A 16,432-nucleotide genomic window follows, 5' to 3' on the forward strand; every position below is an offset into this window, starting at 1 on the left:
AGGACGAGTTTCAGGCAGAATGGAGGGTTCGGTTCCTGCCCGGTTGTGGGCACTCCGCCGACGCGATATCAGCAGGTTCAATTCCGGACTTGGATGTGCTCACTCGTCGTGCTGCGATTCTTAAATCAGTATAGATCTTTGTGCGTCTCACTTCTGAAAGATAGGTGGTGCAGCAAGGGGCGATCGATATGATATAGCCAAGCAAAATCGGTTAAAGGTGAATGAAGAAACAGACAGAGGTGCCATATCTATTGTAAAGTTATCTAATCCAGTTACTGAATCTTATTCCTTCAAGTAGTGAGACGCAAAAGGAAAGGCGGAAGCGGAAGCAGACGGGCATCATAAATAGCCCCTTTTTCAATTTCTTAGGTATTACCATGACCTTGAGGTACCCAAACTAAGGTTTTCGGCAAAGAAGTTTTTGGGGTTTCATCAGCCAAGCGCAAAGAAAGCATCCAAGTGAGAGTCGAACCCACGAGCATCAGGTATTCAGTGGGCTCCCATCCAATGTCCAAGGGCCGGGCATAGGCAGCAAGTGAAAGCTTGAGATGATATTGCTCACCAAGCCTAGTATTAGTCTTAGTATTTAATTGGAAATCCCATAGGCAAAGAAGTCTCGTAGTTCCACAAATCGGTAGGTACTTCACCAACTGTGAAAAAGAGAGGCTAGCGGGGAACCCTCAAAAGTTCTGGCTAGAGAAAGTCATTTTTGAACATCCCGATGCCCTATGTGATTTAGTGTATCTCACGATATCAAAACCCGTGTTTTTCTGTAAAAAAATAAAGTCAAGTTTTTGACCCTTCATATAGATACCGAAAACCCGGCAATTTCAGGGTCAGCTAGACTCGCGTACCGCACAAAGATGTAGGAGATGCGGCAGCTCTGTTCCAGTCTATGACAGCACTACAGCTAACACAACTACGAGCTAAGGCACAGAAATAGTACCAGTAGGAGCGAAGCAAGCTTTTTCCTTTCAGTCGAGTGAGTAAACTATCCCAGTAGTGCACCCGGCCTGCCGGCCCCCTACACACGTAAGGGGCTAGAATTTCTATAGTTCGCGGAGCAAACTTCCTTACTCTAACAAGTAAGCTAGTAAACTAGCTCGACCATAGGTAGGGACTCACTCGACCATAGGAGAGGGAGAGGGAGCGGAACGCATTCAAAGAAAAACTCTAATTTGTTTGTAGAGCCACGCAATTCCGTTTCGATAAACTACCTTGCTTAAATAACAGCTATCGCGCATTATTCACTCCACTTACTACTTATCATTCTCCTTGATATTGCAGGAAAAGAAATTATTATGTGCACAGGGGTTCTGACTCGTAAGATGAAGAGGAAAAGTTAAGAAGGAAGTCCCCAAAGTGGTCACACTAAATCAACCTGGGATTCCCTGCTTTTCAAGGCAAGGGTTTCAAACTAAATTGTCCGAGAAGATATTCTTCTTTTCTTAGGACTGAAACTAATTCCCCTGCTGTAGCCCCGGACCCTATCCCGTTGCTTTCTCATATGAGATAAAAGCACTCTCTTGAATTGACTTAACTGCTTTGACTTACTGAAGGGATAAGGAAAGAGTGCTTCCTTCTAATGGTGTCACTGGCCTGGCTAAGAGATTGCAAAGCTATAAAACAAAGCAAACTCGCCACCATATAAGCAAACTTGGCTGCCACTACAACTGTAACCCAGGAAGGGATTACTCGACCAAAGGTTGCGGGATTAGATTATGCTAGTCTGGCATGACATCAAAGAAAACTACAACTCCAACTGGCTAGCCGAAGAGAGTATGCTATGAAAAAAGAACCTTCTTTACTTTCAGGAAGATATCCCGTTTGCCTTTGCTTACCCTTCAGACCTAAAAAGATTCTCTTTTATTTAGTGTCATGACGGGCCGATAGAGGAGATTCAATTACTAATTACTTAATAAATAAGTAGAGGAATTATCACTGGCTCGAAATGCATGTATACAAAAAGCTTGTTGGCTTGTTCGCTCGGTAGGAAAGGGAGCACTTGTAAGAAGAGGCCCTTAGAAAGCTTAACTTGTTAGACCGAGGAGATTGGCAGAACTGAGAGTCCTACTAATCTTATCTACGGTATCACTTTTCAAACTCTTATCAAAGAGATCCTTGGGAGGCCTGCTATCTATGGTATCCTCGGTATGACGATTAATGGCTCTTACCTAGCTATTGCCCTGATCCTATTCGATCGTATAGAACGCTACTATAGACCCTAGCTATTCCGCCGGGACAACAACCCCTGAGGGAAAGGCAGAAGCATAAGCACTGACACGAGATGTCCTTATCATCACTCTTTCTCGATCGAAGGCTTTAGCATTCCAATCTGATCTAGTTGCTGCTTGCCCATTTTCATTCAATAATCCCGCCTTTGCCAATAGACTGAAAAGCTTTCAAATCCCCTTGACTCATCTAATGCTCTCCCACTGGCAGGAAGTAGAACTGCAACTGCTGGAGGGGCTCCCTGGAAAAGAAGGAAAGAGAGATGGTTTTGACAAAAAGAGATGGAATTTACACATGAAAGATAGGTGGAAGTAGGCCTATGTGCGTACGGAAATGGCAGTTTTTCTTGTTCATCGGCCGGACGGAGGGGACTCGCTGCTAGCCCTCGGCGATTGGGAGGGATATGTGCTAAGGGAGTTATGGTTCGCTCAACAAGAAAGGGAATTTCGGTAAGTGTTCTATCTGAACCAGGTTTAGTCCATTCATTACAGGTTACGAACTAAAAGAACTTCCCTGCCATAGAAGGTTACGGGGAATCAGTCCCGGTTGACCGAGCAGAAGAGTGCCACGCTGACGGAGCAGGAGAGAGCCCCCTTAGAGAATGGGCGACGAGCGATTGGAATAGGGGGAGTTGGGAAGCGCTTGAGGAGAAAGGTCCACTCACACCCGTGGCAGGTTAAGGGTATAGAAAAGGGTTCCATCTTACCCGAAATGTCGAAATGCTGGTTGATACGGGGTAGGGGGAGATGGTGACAACTGCCAGTCTACGAAGCCGTGGAATAGCAGGCAGGCAACCCTTCATTAATAGACGGGGGAATCAGGGGGTTGCTTACTCTCGCGACTATACGCGCAGGAGGGTTGGGGACTCATGGAAAGTGATGAATAGAATCTGCGAATCGCAGTATTCCCCGGTTCCAGGGTTCCGACTCACCCTCCATTAAGAAGCATCTCATTCAAGTCCACTTTTCGCTGTTCGACATAACTGGCGAGTCACGTCAACCGCCTTATTGTTGGTAGGGCACTCTAGAGCCATCATTCTCATTTGGTCTGGTTGTATAGCGGAGAAATGACGTCGACCCGATCTCCCTAAGCAGAGCCCTTTTTGAGGTAGAGTGTTGCTGCTCATATGACTGAGAAACCGACCAAACCCGTTTCCCCTACTATGCTACCATTCAGGGATAAGGTTTAGTAGACGGCCTACTATTAGAATCAAATCATCTGGTCAAAAAGGGTGTTGGTCGATTCGGTCAGAAAAGGTGTTAGAGAATAGGAAATGGTCATTAAGGGTGATGGTCAGAACGGGTGCAATCTCCTACTATTCGAGAACCAGCTCTTATATACGTGTTAACAACTTGAATGAGGGGAATAGAAATAGTAGGGTTTGTTTCCACCCATCCTCAGAAGTGACCGGTCGATGACATAAGGGGCCGTTTCTCGTGAGGGTCGAACGGGAACCCGATCAATCTCGAGCTCAAACTCGGACCTCCCGTCCGTTGGCATTTCGTCCGTTGCTTACTTCCTAGTCGATTCTACTCATCCGGTCACTCTAGTCTCGCCTCGGCTCTTCCCCGGGGGTGGGGAGACGAACAATCTCAGCTTGTCATCTCGTTTCCCTCGTATCTCGTGGAGGGAGTATCATATGGACTTCCCGATTTCTGGCTCGAAAGGGAGTTTACTTGCTCGACCATAGGGAGAGGGAGAGGAGCAGGAAAGCTTTCACTCGATCGAATAAGCGAGATTTACAATAATCGAATATGCTTTTCCCTCCCCCTTCTATCCGACCATCTATCCATTCGGTAAAGATGCCCCTCAACAAGCTAACGATGAATAAGAAAGCACTCGATCGACAAGTAATAGTGAGCTGCTTCCCCGCTATCCGATTAATGGAAGCAAATTGGAGAGACAGAATTCAATGCCCTACTTTTCCAATAGAAGGCCGACTAACCCACTATTTCTTAATGACAGACTCGAATTGAAAGACTTCATGCTCGTGTCGGGAGGGAAGGCCATAATGAATAGTAGGGCCAATCAGACGAGTGAGTCGATCAAGCAATCAAGAAAAGGCATTCTTCTCGATCAAGCAATCAAGCTCTCACATTATCTGCCTGCTCTCACACCCTCCCTCTCACAGATTATTCAAGAGCTTCCGTCCACTCCCAAGGTAGGACGATCAAGCTTCTCCTTCTATTTTCAGGTAAGCCCTCTCACATTCTTTCCCCGTTTCTCAGCCCCTTCAATTAGAGGGAGAAGAATAGTAGGTTGGAAAAGTTGAAGGAGAAGGTGGGCCCGTATCGCTCCCTCGGGAGAAGAAACGGTAGCTTTCATTCTGTCTCTCCAATCCTTTCTCGCCGGGACTTGCTGAACATGATAAGGTCGTTGCAGGAAAAAAAACCTCCACTTCCGGGGTGGGTCGATAGGAATCTGTCTATTAGGTGAAAGCAATCTGGCCGTTCCCACACTCAAGAAATAAGAAAAGAGAACCACCTTGAGTTCGATCCACAGATGAAAGGGAATCGACGGGGTCTACTGTTGGGGCAAGATCTGGATCTGTTGAATCTGAATCAGTTCTTATTCTGTATGTACCTTCTCCATTTGCTGGACGATAGCCGCCTCCATCTGTATAGCTGCCTTATCCATCTGGACCTGCTCCATCTAGATTTGTTGGATCTGGATCGGAAGAAAGAGAAGAAGCTCTTCTTATCTTTCTGGGTAGGGATGACCAGAAGGGTTTAATATCGATATTACTAGTCTACTAGAAACGTAAGGAGAAAACCAACCGGGGGTACGATCGATTATGAGGAGAAAAAGAACCTACCTTTCCTCCGCTCTCCTCATGTGGGAAGACGTAGTAAGGGTTGGACGACTTACTTGTGCCCGAATCCACAGTTCCATCCAAACCCGGAGCATTTCAATTCTATAGAGAATTTCTTTCACTGGGGGAGTACTAATCAAAAGGGGTTGTATTCGGCCCAAGCTCAGGTTTTGGTTCTCCACCTTCATCCCTCCACATATCGGATCCAGCCGATGATTAACACAGCTTGAGGGGAACAGGTTTTGGTTTTCCGCCTGGGCCGATGAGGACCAGTATTCTATTCCCATTCTATTTCCAGATGATTCCTATATGTCCCATTCCGGTCGCAACGACCCGGATACAAGCTCCGGGGGACCTAATTGGGGAAAGTGGATGAGGAGAAATAGTAGCAGATTCAATGGTGGAACCTTCGGGTTATTGGTCAAAAAGGGAATGTCCTATCACGTATTAACCACCGGGTTCGGATGCCACTTTCCGGTTAGGATGCTTTTCACACACCGAAGAATTTGTCTCAACGATAATCAAAAGAGCCGCATTAGATTCATTCGAATTCGCTCTTATCCTTCCCTCTAGAATGGAATAGCCTTCCTTCCGGCTCGGGGATTGGACACGAATAGAAGCAGCTCCAGTTCCAGAGCTTATCCCAATAGATCTAGCGGATCTAAGGGGTTTTTTCTCCTTTTCTTGGGAGAGTCTCTCCAGCTGGATCATGAGGGCACAAAACACCTTTGACTAGGTTCAAGCCTAGCCTAGGATACCCCGCTTCCGCATACACACCAGGGAATGAATTTGGAGAAGGATCAAAAGGAATTGGACTTGCTAACCCGGGAATGGATGAGCAAGAAGAGACAGATTGATGACAAGAGGATCCAACAAATCCAGATCCAGATGGATAGGGCTAATACATTCCATAAGGATGCTCAAATTCATGAAGTCTAATGTCTCTTGATTCTCCAAACCAGTACCCACTTTCGACACAGCATATAATGATGGATCGATATGAGCAGGATTTGAATCCAATGTCGTTCACGTACCAGTCCTCTTTTGATCATCATCCCCTTATCGATGAATACGGAAGGGCGAATCCGGAGATTATCCGTACGTCGTCCAACCAACCCTATAGCTGGAAACCTTTTCTTCGGGGTCGATTGACTGAAGGATCTCCCTCCTCCAACTATTTCAACTCTCTGTTATTAGTATGGCGAGCCGAACTAAAGGCGGTTCTCTTCTCAAATGAATTGCAGTTTGACCCAATAGTGAGTAGCCTTTCTTCTTTCTTCTCGGTCCGCTTTGGCTCCTGATCTTGAGCTCGCTTTTGTTCAATTATAAATAAAAAACCGCTTTGATGGAGATTTGTAGCATCATTCAAGTAAATACAGATTGAGATCGTAGAAACATGAGCTTGTGATATAGCTACACCTAATTCCGGACCGGTTAATGCAAGAACTATAAATAAAGGACCAGGATCTCCTATAAAAAATAAAAGATCATTCATACATAGCATAGTCCAAGCGAACCCACTTAAAATCTTTACTGAACTATGACCGGCCATCATATTAGCAAATAAACGTATTCCTGAGCTTAATGCGCGAAAACAATGAGGAATTAGCTCAAGGAGTACTAAAAAAGGTGCTAACGGCAGTGGGACTCCTGCGGGTAATGAGAAGCTTAAAAAATGAAGCCCATTTCTTTGAAATCCCACTATAGTAATGCCAATAAAAATAGAAAATGAGAGACCCAAAGTAATGAGAAAATGACTTGTAACTGTGAAGCTATAAGGTATCATACCCTGGGGATTACGAAATAACGAAAAAGTAAAAGTGACCGAGATGCGAGGGAAAAACTTTTGTTTCACATTTCCGGAAAGACCGCCTATTTGTTCGTTTACCAGGTTCGGTACGAAATCATAAATAAGCTCTACCGAGGATTGCCAAGCATTTGGTACTGAGTTTCCTCCTCCGTTTTTAGTAACAAAATGAACCAGAAGTAGGACCAAACTGAGAGTTAGCAGCATAAACAAAGAAGGATTTGTGAATGAGAAATACAAGTTTCCTATATTCATAGGAATCAATGGGAGAATGGCAAATTGCTCAAGCGGGCTGTTGGGCGTAATCGAAAGTATCATGACTTATTAAGATTCACTTGTAGTTCCGCTTCTTGTTCTAACAGAAAGACTTGTCGGAAATCTGGTTGGTCCAACCAAGAAAGGCATGGGAGTCTTTGGGCATCTCACAGGAAGAGGACGAAGAGTCAGCTTTTTTCATTTCGCCAACTCTTCTTCCTCTGTTCGGAAAGTAGCTGATAGAGCCGGCACACAACTATGACCCTCTTTTTGTACCAAAGTACCTTGCCCCAAAACTTTCTCGGAACGGGGTCTTTGGTACACGCCCAAAGAGAGGTAAAAAAAAAGGAAAAAAGCCATCGTAGCAACTGGAGTTTGAATAGGACTTGATTAAGTCCTATCATTCTGATGAGAAAAAAAAAGGGGGATGGCATGGCAGCGACTATCTCGGTAGGTCGGAGAAATTCAAAGGATAAAAAAAAAAAAAGGGACAGCATCGAAGCTACTCTCTCGGTAGGTCGGAGAAATTCAAAGGATAAAAAAAAACTTTGAATCGAATTCTACGCTTTCTTCTCTTATGAAATTTCTAGTTTGTGATCGTCTCCCCAATATGAGATAGGTTGCAGCTATAGTCAGAACTCCAACTGGGACAATCTAGTTTAAACCATGACCATCTTTTTCTCTTTATATCGCGTTATATTATATATATTATATATTAATTAAGGCTTCTACCGCCTCCAATAATACAGTACAACACGCATTTTGGGAGGGTTCTTTTCTTCCTCTCTTAGTATTAATGCCTTTGTCCGGAGGCCTTCTTGCACCAGCTCTTAAAGAGAAAAGACTGTCTTAGTGTATGTCCCACGACCTGTGGGACCGACAGTAAGTAGTTGGAATCATCAACTTTCTCGGGGTCGCTTACACGGAGGTAGAGTCAGCTGACCGTTAGCGATCAACATGTCAAAGATGGCGTATACCTTGCTTTCATCGAAATCCCCGACTTTAGAGAGTCGTTCTTTGAGATAAATTTGCCTGCTTCTTTTCATCCCCGTTTTCGTTCTTTTGCGCAGGGGTATGAGGGGTTAGCCTCAGAAGGACAACTTTTTGGATAAGGCGTTAAGGCGGCCTTCTAACCCTCGGCCTATCTGGTCCCGTGCGGATTAACACCCTTTCGTTTCTATCGAAGGCAGCCAACCATATGAAAGCATTTGATCGTCGCGGTTTAACCGGTCAGGGTCTAGCACTAGACCTGAAAATGGAAGGGCTGCACTTCACGTTGATGTCGGCTATGCGCCTTTTGCATCCGATGACTCAGTTCACAGACCTAATAATTCAAAGGAAGAAAGCAGATGGCCGGCTTCCCTCCTCCTAGTATCCTTACTGGTTGTCTGTCTTTTCTTTTAGGCCGAAGAGGGGAGGTCCAAGTTTTAACCTGATGGGGCACTAATAGCGATACACATTCCCAGTGTCTCGATAGCTCATAGGCGGAGCCCTATTGAGCTGCGCTTCTTTCGCCTTACTTACCGCGTATCCAAACGAATAGATTGAAGAAGTAAAGTGGTTTGGTTGTTGTGCGCGCCGGGGGTAGTCGAGTTGCTTACGAGGGGTGCTGTACGCTAACAGTAATTACCTCCCAGGAAGGAGAGCCGCATAAAAAGAGACTCTAAACAGACTGTATTAGAGCAGCAGTCGGACTTGTTGCAAGAAAAGGTAGTTGAATGTGTTAGGCGAAGAGAATATAGCACGTAGAAGCTTATTATAGAGTCGGTAGTTCGACGGCTTAATGCTTGCCAAAGAGAGTTCTATAGCCCTTAGGATAAAGATATGACCGTAGGATTTCATAGAGAGAGCCTTTGGGCTCCTCTGAAATACCCAAAAAATGGATTGTATTCATGTTACCACGTCAGATGGTTGAAAAAGGGGTTATTGCTACCTAAATATGGCTTTATAACTCGTTTTAGCTCTGGACAAAAGATGGGAACCAGGGAGTCAGACCAAAAAGAATTAGTTCTTTGATCCATTTGGTGTCCGGAAATCCCTCATTGATAGATATAAAGAGAACACAGCTATTGAAGCTATTGAATCAACTGTGGGACTTGAGCTAGTTGGCATATCTTAACTTTTTGAATCTTCCTCTATAGCATCCGATTACTGATTCTTTTTCTGACACAAACAAAGAAGATAGAAGAAAATCTTTGCACTGTATTCGCGACAGAAGGGCTTTGTGCAAGTGAAGAAGAAAGAATGCTTGAGATTCCAAGTAAGGCATTCTCCCCGCTAGGGGAGGTAGGAAAAACCTCAGTAAAGATATCACTCACGCGGTAGTTTACTTGCTTACTCTTTATTTATTTTCTCTCTCAATGCTCGTGCAAAGAAGATTGACTGATGCCATACTCTTCTATAATAAATAGTTATTCTAGTGCAGCTAGGAGAGCTAACTAAGACTAGGAGCTGTTCGGGAGAACTCCGATTTAAGACGATTTTAAATAGACGAGATCAGATCGTAGAATATCAAAGTCTGTTCCCGCGTCCCTGGTTCTATCAAACCAGACTATTTCATTCCAGGGAGCGCTAAGAAGCAAGGCCGGAGTGAGATGAGCGTAGGTTAGGTCAGCTACCAACTAAGCTAGGAAGCCGGGAAGAGCCGGTACGGCTAACTTTCCGATGTGTTAGTGTCGTTCCGAACTCTTAATTGACTACCGGCATGCTCAACGGCCTAGGAGCGATTGCCCGACAGCCATAAGACCTGACCGCTATCAGACTGAGGAGTAGATTTCTTTCATCGATCACCCATTCCCCTTTTACCCAATGCCCTCAATCGACGGGAGAAGAAACCGAACGTACTGTCAAGGGCTTACTGAGGCCCCATCTGCATTCCTTCTTGCACTAGAGGCCACCACAAAAAGCCTTGTGCCAATCCCGCAGCGTCGAAACCTTTCTCTTGAACCACGGGTCGTTTCATACCCACCTGCACTTGCAAAGGCAGACGCATCCCTGGCTTCGTACGGATAGATACACGTCTTCGAATCTCTAAACTCCCACCCTCTATCGGAACTCCCATACACTCATCTCCATACAACATGTCCGCCCGTATAAGCCAAGTCTAACTCTTCTGAGTAGTCAAACCCCCACGGAGCGGTAAAAGGGCTGGGACGCTTGAGCAGGGGCTAAAGACAGGTACAGGTGTGACTATAAGCGAGCACTTTACTTTCCTTGGTCTGCTTGTTCATTCGGAGGATTGACCAAGAGCGCTCGGTGTGATCTACTGACGAAAAGTCTGCCCATACGTCCGTTTTTCGTACCTCACAGGTGATTCACCCTAAAACACAATTCTTGTGCGTATTGAGGGCGCAACCTCTGAATCGATTTACCTAAGACTAGAACAGTCCCCCCGGGAAGTCGGGTTCCTTCTCTTCTTTTTACCCGCCCACGGCCCGTTCCCCGGAAGTGCCCCCAACCTCTAAAACCTTACGCGGGGGGATAGCATAGCACAGTACTTCGGGCCTGGAGTGAAGCAGTCTGGTTCTTTAGGGGCGAACGAACAGCTCCTTCATCTCGGAGGGGCAACTCCTTCACTTTTAAATAAAGCGACGCCCCACCGTGCCCACCCAACAAGCTAGGTTGCTTGCAAGACAATTGCAATACAATCCGCAATGCAATCATTCAGAATGAAAGGATTTAACAACTCTGGGTAGACTTCCTGTTTCATAACAGCAATAGCAATAGCTAAATTTCAATAGCTGTAGCTGAGCTACCTAACAAGACCAATCAGATCATTTTCAGTCCATCGCTCATAAAGAACCAATAATCTTTCGGCAGTAAACTAAGCCAAAAAGAATGGCTTTTATCCTAAAGAAGCAAGGCCCTTGCGTGTTAGACGCTACCATTTTCTTGCTTGTGCATGCCAACTTCCAATTAAAATATAATAGAAAAGATAGGTCTTCCGCGAGTGCTCTAGTGATGCGGCCTCGCTAGCTTTCTGATAAATAAGATGAAACTCTATAAAATGAAAGTAATCACACGACTATCTATATAAAAAAGAACTCAACCGCGGGACCAAAAGAAAGATTGATAACTGATGTCAGGTAAGGGATACCGCCACCAGAGAAGCCTGCCGTTGAGCCGGCTTACTCGCCCACCATGTCAGCGCCTTCGGGTTAGTTCTTTATGGAGTGCTTTCTTTCATAACAATTCTCCTTATGGAAGTCCCCCACAAGATCAAGAATGCTTGTTGCCGCGGCTTTCTTGGTTTTTCGCTTGGTTTGGCTGGCTCAGTTGCTATTGCTACGGTTGCTTGCAAGACAATTGCAATAAGCCGCTTAACTGATTTAGTTTAGGAGTGCCGGCTCCAGGATATTGAATATCTGGGACTGAGAGTGCCAGGCTGCGACCCATCTTTGCAAAGCAAGAGCGAGGCCAAGAAGCAGCAAAGCAGCACTCGTACACTAGAAGGATGGGGCATGGTGGATCGCAACCATGCTACAGCGGAACCACCGGGAGATTTGTAAACAACCGTCGCAAGCAACCTGGTTCTGTCATACCCATATCAAAAAGGTAACAAGGTTTTTGAACCCCTCGTAGCGTTAGCTATAGCTACTTTTGGCAAAGAAGCCATCGAGCTGAGAGAGATCCTCTCTGCTCTTCCAACTCGATCTTCGGCGGGATCTAATGCTTTCCCGGTAGAGGTTGCTTGCAATATCGGCTAACTCAAATGAAATAGAGACATACATTCTTCTTCCTAAACCTGAACAGCAAGCAGTTCTTGACGGAAAGATCCAATCTTCTAAATTTCGATTCTTTTTGAGTCACTTTCATGACTTCACACAAACCTAATCACGCAATCGAAGTGTTAGCATTTTGCAAGCTCACGCTTCAGAGGGATTAGCTATCTCAAAGCACGTGCCCTCTCTTACCAAAGCTGTCATCCGAAAGGCTTGTTCTCACTATAAACTACGCAATTAGCTGTTCGAGCCAGCAACACAACAGGAGACAGAGAAAAAAGAAATGGACAAGAAATCCCGTCTTTTGTTTAAAGAATCGAAATTTAGTACGGGCGTCATGTACCTCACCGATGATGCGATGCTATGCGACGACAGAGACATAGAGGCGGGACGTTGCACTATCAAGACTAGGGAGGGAAGAGTGGAAGCTTCAGTTCCTTCCCGAGAACGTAGAGTACCTTGCCCGTCAGAGTATAATGTGTCTCAACAGGCTCGGTTCGGGACTATGTGAAGCAGTTCACAACCGTCGATCTTGGACGTCACCGAGATGGGGGAGAAGGATCGACTCTTCTTCTCATGGACTCAAAAAGTGGGCGGAGCTAGAGTTGCCAATAAGTGAAGGACTGGGCTTCCGCACTCGCTGCAGCCGAGCGCCTCGAAGTTCAGGCATCAGGTTGGACAAAGAAAAGAGAAGTCGAGTGGGCCAAAAAAAAAAAAAAAAAATGGGAATGGATCCGCGCGCGGAGGGACAAGTTTGCTAGTGACCAAGCATCGAGTCAAGCTAGCTAGAAAAGACTAATGCCCAAACAAAGGGTGAAGAAAGGCTAGTCATATTCTTTTCACTGCCCTTATAAACAATCCTAATCAGTCACTTTATAGTACTCTTTATTTCGTGCTTTCCCCGAGTGGGGCACACCAATAGGGCTTCTTATTTTGCTGCAAAGTCCCTTGACACCTTTCTTAGTGAGTACTTAAGTCGTACTCGTAGATCGTAGTTCGATCGAATATAAGATGCACGCTCCTATAATTTCTTTTTCTTCCCCAATTCAGAGTACAAATAGACCAAAGACCAGGCTTGAAGAAGCTGCTTTGATAGAACCAGGGACAATCTATCTATTAACTGGTAAAGGTACCCCCCAATAGGAAACCAATGAGAAAGAATCACCCATAAAAGATGTGGAAGTAGGGATTCCAGCGAAAAAGGGACTAAGTGGAGAAGTAACTAGGAGAATAAAGCAAGAAAGAAAGTAAACCTCACCCCAGGTAATCACAGCTTTCTTCCCCTCAGGTCAAAGAGTAAGAACTCGCTTTCGAGCTAACCTTACATGGAGCTACCTGCCAACAAGCAAGAAGAGTTCTCATTCACGGCTAACTAAGCATTCGTTCGGAGTTGACAAGGGAGAGGGCTTACTTTCCTATATTATGTTATGATGGATAGGCTGGCTGCACTCCCTTTGAGGTAAGAACAGTTCCTTTTGATTCAATTGCAAGAAAACACCCTCTTATGATTATGATACGAACACTAAGCCAAACATTTATATGGATTCCTAAAAAATTAAATAATAGACTATCATGTCATAATATATGACAGAAGCATCACTCTGTCTGTTGGATGCCCTTCTTCACTGCAAACATTTATGTGTTGCCCTTTCTTTAGATTGAAGATCAAACTGACAACCATCATCCTATCTTATTCCTCAAAAACCCGGCCAAAGAGAGAAATTACTTTTTTTTTTAAAAGGGTTTACCCCTCCATAAACACCATTCACAGACCCGTATACTATGCAAAGGCAAAGAGATTATATATATTTATATATATCTAGTGGAGGGGATCATAATCAGGTCAAACGAAGCTCGATAGGCGCCCGTGCATAGCTCAGCGCCTAAGAAAAGTTGCAGTACTTGGCCGAGTTGACTCATCAGTAGTAGTTCTACCAATTTTTTATTTTTGATTCAGTTGAAGAACCACCAGTTTTTTTCACCACTTGCAATCCGAGTAGCAGATCCAAATGCTTAGCTACCAGTAGCATCCGAGCCAGATCTTAACCAATGGATCCAGCTGCTTTCCCGTATTCCCTATTCCGGCATTAGAATGTTCCGACCCGATTTCTCAATTCAACATTGAGCCGGCCCCGCTTTCCTCTCCCGCGGCAAGAGCTCGTTCGCCAAGTCCGAACTCCCACTTTATCGTCGATGACGGCTCTCTTCGATGCTAGCAACCGCGTTTGACCCTTTTCCGCGCTTCTTTCAATTTCCTTACATTCTAGCTGAAGGAGAGACTTTACCTTTACTTAGAGAGGGGCAGCAATACTACTACGCTCTTCCGTGCTCGTAGGTTGACTTCCCTTATGCATCCCGCCGCTTCACTAATGTGAATAGGTTATACAGAAGGGTGGGTTGGTTATATACTCTTATGCGCGTTCCTTCTTCGAACCTTTTGGTATGTATTGCCCCCTAACTATAGATCAGATCCACCAGACGAGAAACTCAATTCCGCACTGCTGCGGAGTCGTCGGACTTATCCACCAAGGGATTCGTGGAATTTCTGTGGATTGCGTTGGAGGAAATCTACCAAAGCTAGGCAGATAGATAGACTCCTTTCCCGCGGGGAGCAAGAAACTAAATCAAATGATTGTTTTTTAATCAGCGCCCCTTTTGGGTATGCAGGTACTAAGAGTCTTCTCACTACCAACCAGCAGACATCGTCTGGCTGGGTCTTGCCGGTATCAACAACAAGAGAAAACAACCAAATGGAAACAGCAACTAACTATGGCTCTTGGCCCAGACAACGCCCTAGGCGTAGGGGAGATCGGAGCAACAGGGAACGCCTAGACGACGTTTTTATTCCTGGGCTGCAGTAAGTAGATCGAGAGGTCGTTCCGCCCCTTGTCCCCGAATATGGGTAATATGTTCTCAAAAAATAAGTTGCTCCAATCTGACCTAGCTGGCGAGCGATCCCAGTTCGCGGCAGAGAACAAGACAGCAAGCGAGCGTACCTTTGTTCGCTTCTTCTCCACCAAGCACGGAAGTTTAAGGATAACTGTAGGTCGGTGGCTGCCTAAGGAAACTCCGATTCGATCCGCCCCCCCGGCTGGGAGGCATCTACCTCATCCCGATCACAAGGAGAGGTTCACCATGATGGGGGTACTTCTTTTTTTTTCCCTTCCGGAGAAATACATAGGGGACCATTCTTTTGTTGCGGCATGCTCCTCAGATTTACGGATTCGCAGGGGGCCTCAGGCCCCACTTAGTTGACTGACAATGACAAAGGCTTGCGAAACTAAGTAGGGCCTTTTGAATTGAATCTTAAGTAGTCTATCAGTGGTGCGAAGCGGCTTTGCCCCTTTTCAGTAGGGGGGCGAAAGGTTAGACCTTAGAAAGTCAGCGAACAGCGGTTCTTCTATGTAGGTATGGCGTTCCCCCCTCTCCTTTCAGTCGAGCTACTTCGTTACCCTCTCCTCTCCTAACGTCGTCGAGCTAAGTGACTTCGTAACCTTTTCGTAGCGTAGTAGAATGAAGGCTACGCACCGACGCTCTCTTATCTATTAAGCGTCTTCGCTAACTCGCTCGCCTACTATACCCTACTATACAATACATTAGTAGGGTAGGCTAGGCTAACTCAGCCGCTTACTTCTAAAAATTTAGGGCTAAGTAGCGCCTTTTCCTTTTTGAATAACCCAGTCTCATTATCTTTCATAAGTCAAGTAGGCGAACCTATAGGTCCTTAGTAGGCGTTGACAAAGAAGAACAGCCGGTTAAAAGACAGCGAATCTTTTTATTTATATTTTATATTAATTATTTAATAAAAAGATATATATAGGCCAGCTTGACAAGCTACCCTTCCTCTTGATCTGAGGTGCGAAGAGAAGCATCTCTTTTTTATGACTTCCACTTATCGATCCCGGCCCGGAAAAGTAACCGACCAGGGCCCTATTGATGAATGAAAGAAAGGGTTTATGAGCCCTAGCCCTGTAAGCCCACACCTGTGTAGAGTGGATCGTTCAACACCTGCGGCACAAACCCATTTTTGACCTATTGGTCCTAGTATCATAGGCGACCGAACGGCCGCCCCCTAATTACTAGACCAACCTGCTATAATAATTCCATAAACACCTAGCGAAGATATGGCAAACAAATAAAGTAGCCCTATGTTCGAATCTGACAATACCATACCATAATCAAAAGGTACAACGGCCCGAGCAACCAGACTTAACATAAATGTAGTCACTGGAGCCATTCTAAAAAGGGAGAAATTAGCACTACTTGGTGAAATAGGTTCTTTTAGAATCAATTTCAAACCATCTGCTAGAGGTTGTAACAATCCGAACGATCCCACTACATCAGGACCCTTTCGACGTTGCACAAAAGCCATTACTTTACGTTCAGCTAGCACTAAAAAGGCTACTCCTAGTAGAAGTGGTAGAATTATTCCAAGTATTTCGGCTGGAACAGCTATGTACGTTTTCGATTTTCTATTCACTCATGATCTGGCCTGGTCGACTCGATCATGATATTTCACTCATGATCTGGCCTGGTCGACCCAATCATGATATTGAAGGATGGGACCTTTTCTCGAAAAACTCCGGATCCAGAGAAGAGTTGAAG

General features: G+C 45.2%; 2 protein-coding genes across 2 annotated transcripts.

Moving 5' to 3' along the window:
• Positions 1-6,218: 6,218 nt before the first annotated feature.
• On the reverse strand, positions 6,219-7,169 carry atp6 (ATP synthase F0 subunit 6). The gene has a single exon. It carries the CDS (start codon positions 7,167-7,169, stop codon positions 6,219-6,221), a length of 951 nt encoding a protein of 316 aa, YP_010438349.1.
• Positions 7,170-15,907: 8,738 nt separating this feature from the next.
• Positions 15,908-16,199, reverse strand: nad1 (NADH dehydrogenase subunit 1; one part of a trans-spliced gene, as the record gives it). Coding sequence (YP_010438350.1) covers positions 15,908-16,199 — 292 coding nt within the window.
• Between the last annotated feature and the right edge of the window lie 233 nt (positions 16,200-16,432).

The sequence above is a fragment of the mitochondrial genome of Prunus mume (genome assembly GCF_029339155.1).
Source record: "Prunus mume mitochondrion, complete genome".
Taxonomy (NCBI): Eukaryota; Viridiplantae; Streptophyta; class Magnoliopsida; order Rosales; family Rosaceae; genus Prunus; species Prunus mume.